Here is a 9,016-nt window from a genome sequence, read left to right as displayed (position 1 = left end):
GAATATCGAAGAAAACGTGAGACGCTTGGTCCACGGAGTAGCATACGCACAGTGCTCGGTTTCCTACACCGGCGAGACAGGACTTTTCGGAAACGTTGCGCTGAAGTGAGCGCGTAAGAGTCCGTCGAGTACTCTTAGTGATGCTGCGTGCAACCATTGCTTCTTTATCTCGTCTGCTAGCAGGAAGGCGTTTAAAATTCTGCCTGGAGAAATCCACTCTGTAATAGAAAAGCAAACGCGCACCAACGTGGCCTTGGGATGGTCGGGGCCACACGAGAAAAACGCATGCGCTCTGCCAGACTCTGCAGCCCCCCGGTAGCGAGAAGAAAATTGAGGAAGCTCAATGTGCCCTCGGGTATACAAGTCGAAGCACAAGAATAAAATCACCAGAACGTAGTTACCTTTGCTGGCTTTAGTGTGTTGACGCGAAAGAAATATTGATATTCTTTTCTGTCACACGACTGAACAAATGAACTACCAGAAAGCTTCGTCTCATCGGACCTCGCTTCGTGATTTGTAAACTTGTCTTGTAGTGTGCTGATTTGGCTTGACTCGTTGTATGATCTTATGTACGATTTTAGAAAACTCAAGGCACCTTTGGCGTGAAATCTTTATCGCCACATTAAACCCGGAAAGTTCCGGCAATGAAGACCTAAAGCACGACTTGGGAAATGTCAATGCACCTTCCACATCAAAAGTTTATGAGAAGTTTATACCCATTAAATTACAAGCAGGCATTGAGGACTCCCCATACATGGGCCGATACTGAAGATAGTGCAATAACGGGCTGATCCACTGCATAGGTGAATAAAGCGTTAAGCACTCCTCATACGTGGTCTGACCCCGATGATAGTGCATTCCGGGCCGACCCAAGGCGGATGTGAACCAGGCGTGAAGCACTCCCCATGCGTGGGCTGATCCGGAAGACAGTGCTATGCCGTGCCGGCCCACGGCGGAAGTGAAGCAGTTGTAAAGCACTCCCCATACTTGGGTCGATTCCAGTGATAGTGCATCGCCGAGCCTAACCACGGCGGATGAGCACTTCGACATTAAGGAGCCCACATACGAAGCTTCGCTGGTCATCCTTCTTCACAGAATGGAAGGACACTGCAATTTTCCTTCTAACTTTATTCCTGTTTCTCTCATTTTGTTTGCTCTGTTTGTAATACTGGACTAGTTATACTTTCTAGCTACGAGGGTATGGAGTGCTGAAGAATAATCTCGGTGCAGTCAGCATAAGTACTGAAAATGCATAAATCATGGTGTTCGCATTTGAGAGCTGTTCAGTATTGTTTATCGCTTGAAATACCGAGCTTGTCCAAATTGTGCAGTGTGTCTCAACATCTTCACGGTCGCTTGGGCGTGTGTGGCTCAAAACCACAGTCAGAACCGTCTGCAGAGATGTTTAGCATTTATTTATTCTCTCTTCTCCTGCATTCCTCGGTGTGGACTGAGACGAGAGATTACCGGTCAGTTCCGAGTCGAATCAGCAATATATTCATACATATGGAAGTAGGAGCACTGCGATACATTTACAATTCTTTATAGCAAAAGGTATTTGCAAATTAATGCCTACTTCCGATCAATAGTTGCGAGATTCAGCACCTTAACTCATTTTTTAATATCTTCAGACATGGTTCAGATCACTTGCAGGTGCTTTTTCTCGAGCAGCATCGCTTTCTCGATTCGTTACAGAATAGACCTCTGCGCATGGTGATGGCGTGCGGAATGTGGATGCACATGCCGTCAGCGAAAAAAAAGAAAGAAAAAATGGAATTCTTCATACTTGCAGCATCATGCGATACCAGCCATATGGCAGCGTGCCCTTAGCGTCAGGGGTCAGTGGCTCTAGGAAAAGATTGGAATTCCGTTTTCTTTCTTTTTTCCCATTTCCTGTTGCTTTCGCTTTGGTTTTTCCATTGGAATTTTGAACTAGTTAAACTGTCTAGCTACGACGGGATGGAGCGCTGAAGTATGACATCGGTTTAGTCGGAATGAAGAATGAAAATCAAGAAACCCTGATGTTCGCTTTTGAATGCTGTTCAGCGTGATTTACTGTTCCAAATACCAAGATTTTCGAAATTGTTCAGTGTCTCTGAACATCTTAACGGTTGCTTCGCCAGCTGCGATTCTAAACTACGAAATCATGGCCATCTGTAAAGTTCTATAGCACTTATTTATGCTGTCTTGTCCCGTATAGCTCAATGCGCCCTGAGACGGGAGATTAGTGGTCGCTTCCCAGACAAATATTAAGTTCATGCATAGGGCATTGAGAAGCACTCAGACATATTTACAATTCTTGATAGCAAAAGGTATTTACTACATAATACCTACTTATGATCGACAGTTCCGAACTTCAGCAGCTTAACTCGTGCTTAATATCTTCTGACACAGTTGTCTTTGCGCACGAAGTATACGTCGAGTCTGTCATTGATCACTGACAGGTGCTTTTTCTCGAGCAGCACAGCTTTCTCAATTCGCTACAGAATACACCTCTGCGCATTGGGACCGCGTGCGGTGTGTGGATGCACATGTCGTAAGCAAAAAAAGGAAAGAAAGAAAAAAACTGACGTTCTCCATACTTGCAGAATCAGGCGATGCTATGCAGACGGCCGTGTGCCCTTAGCATCAGAGGCCAGTAACTCTAGGAAAGGCTCGGAATTCCATTTTATTTCTTTTCCCCTTTTGCTTTCGCTGTGGTTTCTCCGTTGGAATTCTGAACTAGTTAAGCTTTCTAGCTACGACGGGAAAGAGCGCTGAAGTAGGATTTCTGTGCAGCCAGCATTAAGACTGAAAATAAAGTAATCCTGCTGTTCGTGTTTGAGCGCTGTTCAGTGTGGTTGTCTGCTTCAGATACCAACCTTTTCGAAATTGTTCAGTGTCTCTGAACATATTCATAGTCGCTTGATCGCGGCCGGTTCATAACCTCGCAGGTAATGAGACGTGGCGTTCTGGCAAAGTTCCCATAGAATGGAAGACAGCCCAAAACAGTCCTAATATTGAAACCAGGCAAAGCCCTCAGCCGGGACAATCTCAGTCCAATCTCGCTTACATCGTGCGTAAGCGGAGCGTGTGGTGCTTAACAGTATGAAGCCTTACCTGGAAGACAAGGAGATATATCCTGACAACATGATTGGCTTTGGTCAGGGGCTGGCGACGCAAGACGCTATGAAGCTGGTGAAAACCCAGCTACTATATAGCACAACAAGAGGCGTTGAGGCCATCCTAGGCCTAGAAATAGATAAGGCATTTCATAACATACGGCCCTCCTTCATTCTACAACAAATCTCAACACTCTATCTTGGTCAACTTCTCCATGACTACATCCGTGACTTCCTGAGGGGAAGGCAAGCCTCGCTTCGAGTCGGCTCCTTGCAGTCGGAGGCATTCGTACTGGGCGACAGGGGTACCCCGCAGGGCTCGGTGACATCCGCTACCCTCTTCAACCTGACCATTATAGGACTGTCCAGGCAACTGACTCGAATCGAGAACCTCCAACATTCCACCTATGCAGATGACGTAACCATGTTGGTGGCAAAGGGGAGCAAAGGACAAATCGAGCACACTTTACAAAATGCGGTCCGCACCACTGAGGAGCACCTCAAACCAACAGGCCTGCGCGGCTTAACGAAGAAGTCTGAGCCGCTGCTTTAGAGACCGAAGAGACGAGGAACCAAACGGAAGGAATGGGACAGAGGCGCTAACCCATGCGTCCGTCTGTACACCGCTGAAGTCAACACAATTCCAGTGGTCGGTCAGAGCAGGATGTTGGACATGACAATAGAGGTGAATTGCTCGAGCACCATCGCGGTCACTAAGCTAACCACGAAGGCCGAAAACGCCTCGCACCTACTGCGACGAGTGGCCAACGGCATCACGGCCTCAAGGAGGGCAACCTGCTTAGACTGGCACAAGCCTTCGCAATCAGTCCCTTCCTCTACATCGCGGCCATGCACAATTCACCCAAATTGGAGTGAGACAAACTCCAAACCCTCCTGTGTAAGGTGGCCAAGAGAGCCATGGGTCTACCCATGCACACGAGCACGAAGGAACTGCACGCATTAGGCCAGTACAACATGCTGAGCGACACTGGGGAGCCACAGGAACGGGCGCAGATCAGCAGGCTGCCTGGCACACCTGCGGGCAGATGGATCCTGCAATTAATTGGCGTCACGCCTCGGGAGATTGTGTGTAACAGCCATGGGCTAACATTCGACCAGAGGAAAAAGATCAGGGCAGCCCCTCTGCCCAGAAAAATGTACCCAGAACACAACATCGACAGATGACTGACTCTAGACAATGCGCTCCTCCGACAGGCAGCCGGCTCCGGGAAAGCATGCTGCTTTACGGATGCCGCCAAATATACTGGCAAACGAGCCTATGTAGCAGCGGCGGTCAACAAAGGTGACACGGTCATCAACGCGAGCACGGTCCGCACTGATGGTCCTGGGGTGGCCGAGCAGGCGGCCATCAGCCTTGCACTCATAGAAGACGATAAAATCTTAGTATACTGTGGCTCCAAGGGGGAATTTCTGTCCTTCGGAACATGGAGCACAGCTCCGATCGTCGTCAGAATACTTGGTACGCAACACCTCACCGCACACTACATCAATTGGTTCCCGGCATACATGGGACTGTTACAGTGGCTGCTCCCTAACCTCAATGAGATGGCACATGAAGCCGCACGAGATCTAACTCAACATGTGAGCCCGGACTCTCTCTCAGCAGGATGTGAGAGCGAGCGTGACCCCTTCTTCACTTACAACGATCTCACCCAGCATCACTGGTTAGTCAAGAGAACCATGCCACCTTTGCACAAAGTACTCAATGAAGCAGAAGTCATGCACAGGCGGCTTCAGACGGGCACCTACTCATGCACGGCCTTCCTGCAGAAAATCTTCCTTGACGCGCACCCTCATTGTGCGTTTTGGTTTCCTATGAATATAGAGAGCCTTGCTCACATGCTCTTGAGTGGCTCTCTGGCACCCGGGGCCAGGAACACGTAGGAAGAGTGGGACTGAGCTCTACGCAGCTCGGATCTTGAAGCACAGCTCTGGCTGTCCATTGGGCCCGCGACGTGGCGAAAAGCATGGCTTCCCTGTCCCAACGCGGGAGCGGCCCGCTGCACGCTAATCGCACGCACCAAGGCACCTCAAGAAAGTTTTCAATCCCCCTCATCGATTCATTGATGCTTTCTTCTCCTGCTTAGCTCGGCGCGGCCAGAGACCGAATATTAGCGCTCGCTTCCGAGACAAACAAACAATATATCCATACAGAAGCAATGAGAAGCACCACTATAGATAAAAAAATCTTTATAGCAAAGCTTTTTACAACCTAATACCTGCCTCATATTGATAGTTTCCAGATTCAGCAGCTGAGCTCTCTCTATATCTTCCGACACGGTTGTCGCCGCACGGTAAGTACATGCCATGTCTGTGATTTATCACCCGCAGGTGCTTTTTCTCGAGTAGCATTGCTTTCTCGACTCGCTACAGAAGAGACCGGTAGGAAGCACTGTTCCTTCGTGCAGCAGCATTTTCCGCTTTTTGCCGTGTTTTTCTGGGACCCACCGCTCCCATTGCCGCGACAATAGAAGTGGAGTCTGCAGAATGCCAACTCGACGTGACTGCTTCGGCAGAAACCGGCCTGAGCGAGAGACATTGCCTTCCTATTCAAGCTGACAGCGACGGCACTGTGTTGTACTCCTGCTCAAGCGATGGCGCCTGTGATGACGAAGGCTTCGAAAGAGTGGTACACCGGAAGGCCAAGAAAAAGAACAGTAGTGGACGGTCTTCGCCAAGTAAGTCTACCATCATGCCACAGCGAAGGCCATCGGCGCACACAATTCTTTTGGTGCCGGACACACCTGCCGACAAGCTCAACCGCCCTAATTCACAAGCGATATTAGTTTCTCTGGAGTCTGCTCTCCCAGGAGAAATCATAGATAATAGTACTAATATCCAAACGAACGTCTTGGCTATAGATGTCCACAAACGAAGCGCAATCAATGCCTTGATGGCAGTAAAGCCGCTGGGCAACATCAATGTCCACTACCTCATGTCGCAGGACACGGAAACCACGGCTGGTGTTGTTCTTGATATTGGCACATCAATTAGCGACAGCGACTTGCCAATTTTCATAAAACCTGCGAGCAGATGGCGTTGCCTTATGGCAAGCTTGGGCCCGTGGCAAGTCGACCTAAGGTTCGTGTTTAAAGGCGACTGCCGGGCATCACATGTAAAGGTCCACCAGTTCCGGCATGCTGTATCGCGGTGGTACCAAACCACTTCAGGGAAGGAGGCGTCAAGGAATTGGATGCATGTCTGCTGTCTACCGAAATACAAGGATACGTCCAGGTTGCTTCGAAAAACGTGACACTGACGCTTGCCGTACAACAGAGCTCAAGTGCCCAAATTGTAAAGTGTCGCACGTGGCATCCTCAAAAGACTAACCACGAATAAAGAAAGAGCATAAAAATATTGAGAAAAATGGCCAGACACGGATCATCACACAGAGATGCTTCTGCAGCGATAACATGACATCGCTCCTGGAGACGAAAGTCTACGAAATCCTCTTCCGGATCTAGGGAGATGTCTCGTGCGGAAACACCACCTCCTGTTCCATCTGTCTCCAGTAAGATCACGAATGTCAACTTAAAAAGCTCCCATGCTGTCCATGCTTTATCAAGTGAGATGTGGCCAGTACTGCCGAAAACATGCCATACACTAGAGCCACAGCACATGACTCGCCATAAAGTCCAATGTCGCTTCAGTTGACCGAATGCGAGACAAAAATTCACGAGTGATTGCCATGCTAAAGTTACTCACGAATGCCATGCGTGTACTACTGACAAACATGGGCATTCCGGCTGCTCATAGCGCACTACAAATGATGGGCGCGCTGACTCCAGTATTTGAAAGCATCGCATAGCACGGTGGCCCTCCCCTAGTAGCCCTTCCACAAGGAAGCCTAGAAAGCATCTCTATTGCAGTGGAATGCCTGCGGTCTCAAATCGCGCATTTCAGATTTTAGGCATTTTGTCTTCGGAAGCCGCTCTCCCATCCTCGTAATTTTCGAACAGAACGTGCAGAATATCACACGCATTTCTGGCATGAGGCATTCATGTCCTCTACCGTGGGTGATGTAAGCAATGTCATTGTATATATTAGATGCGATCTGACATACGTATTACACCCATTTCCGACTTATGACGACAACCAGAACGTTGGTTTTATTGTAAGAACAAGGTAGCTTACGTTCACTCTCGTCGCTGTTTACATTGCTCCTTCAAGTGGCTTCGACCCTAAGTGACTGCACGACGTGGCATCAGCGACACCCGGACCTACGATTCTGGCAGGAGATTTTAATGCTCGCCATCCTCTTTCTGGGAGCTTGAAGATGGACTCCAGGGGAAGGAGACTAGCATCCTTTACCACTAAGAACGATGTTTACTGCCTCCAGGGTGGTAGTCGGACATATCTACGCGGGCTTACATGCAGCAGCTGCATAGACTGGACCCTACTTTCTCGGCGTCTTGAAATAAACGTGCAATGGTTCCCAGATATCGAATCCCATGGAAGTGACCATGTCCCACTTAAGTGAAGATCAAGGGACTGTCTAAATACTCCTCCACGACACTCCGGCAAATTAACTGGTCCGCGTTTTGGTCACACATGGAGAAAGTATGTCAGCAAGGGAACCATTCTGTGCCGCCATTGCTGTCGAATGTGAATATATTATTCATGCCTTGCTGATTTTGGCCGGTGATGTGGCAACAAACCTGGGTCCTGACGTTTCTGAAAGCCTACTAACCGAATTGCGAAAACTAACCGCCGGTCAGAACCAGCTGATTACTGAAATTCAGGGTCTTAAGTCACAACTTACTTCTACCGACAAAGCACTTAGTGATCTAAGCAAATGAATGAACGATCTTGAGGGTCAACACCAGACGCTTTTGCCCATTCGAAACGAAGTGGATGCAATGTACACCACGACTGAGCCGACTGAGCAGGCTATCTTTAGTATTTCCGAGCTCGAAGCAGGTATAGACGATGCCGAAAATCGCTCACGGCACGACAACCTAATTTTTTACGGCATTCCTGACTCTTCCAGCTCGGAAACCACTGCCGACTCCGAAAGATTGATTGTGTAACTTTGCCGCGATAGGTTGCAACTAACCATTGACCCAAAAGAGATAGAACGGGCACATCGAAGCGGTCGTCACTCCCCCAATCACTCTCGCCCCCTCCCATAGCAATATTTACTTTCCATAAAACCAAAGTTCACATCCTTTCGAGTGGCCGAAAGCTTAAGGGCAATGACTACAGTATTAGCGAGGACTTTTCGTGATCAGTACGAAATTCGCGAAAACATCTCGTTGCGTTCGCAAAAGGTGAAGGCGTTCCGTTTTCTCTCCGCTTTAAGACTTTGTTCACCGGTTCAAGAAGATACACCTTTGATGCCTCCTAGAGCAGTATCAAAGAGTTTGCATAGCAGCTACATCACCCCAAACAGAAAAAAAACATAGTGTCGAACATAGTTTATCAACCGGTAGCAACATACTATTACTAACTGAGTCATGGTTGAGCCTCGCCGTTACTGATAGCGAAGTTCTAGCCGACCTGCACGGTTTCTGCCTCTATCGGAACGACCGCGTAGGAACCCGTGGTGGTGGGGTACTAGTCGGTGTTCGCGAGCAATTGCCATGCTCGCTAATAAACGTTACATCAGATCTTGAGATGTTATGGGTCATAATGCATAACTATCCAAAAAAGTGCTACTTGGTATCTTTTAGAGACCGCCCAGTGCTACTTCTGATTTCTGCCATCAACTTAGCAACGTCATAAGCGAACTGGTAACCACCCACCCAAACGCGCAAATCCTGCTCTTCTGTGATTTTAACTTCCCATAAATAGACTGGCGTACCATACAATCATTCTCGGTATCCGGACACACAGAGGCCAAGAATTTTGTCGATTTCTGCCCTAACTTTAACCTTTCCCAACTAGTAACTAAC

General features: G+C 48.4%; 1 protein-coding gene across 1 annotated transcript; it reads left to right on the top strand.

Moving 5' to 3' along the window:
- The first annotated feature begins 3,087 nt into the window (after nt 1-3,087).
- LOC142591433 (uncharacterized) lies at nt 3,088-3,654 on the top strand. Its single transcript, XM_075703760.1, has one exon. It carries the CDS (start codon nt 3,088-3,090, stop codon nt 3,652-3,654), a length of 567 nt encoding a protein of 188 aa, XP_075559875.1.
- The last annotated feature ends 5,362 nt before the right edge of the window (nt 3,655-9,016 follow it).

The sequence above is a fragment of the Dermacentor variabilis genome, chromosome 8 (assembly GCF_050947875.1).
Source record: "Dermacentor variabilis isolate Ectoservices chromosome 8, ASM5094787v1, whole genome shotgun sequence".
NCBI lineage: Eukaryota > Metazoa > Arthropoda > Arachnida > Ixodida > Ixodidae > Dermacentor > Dermacentor variabilis.
This window is presented reverse-complemented; position numbering and strand designations above follow the sequence as displayed.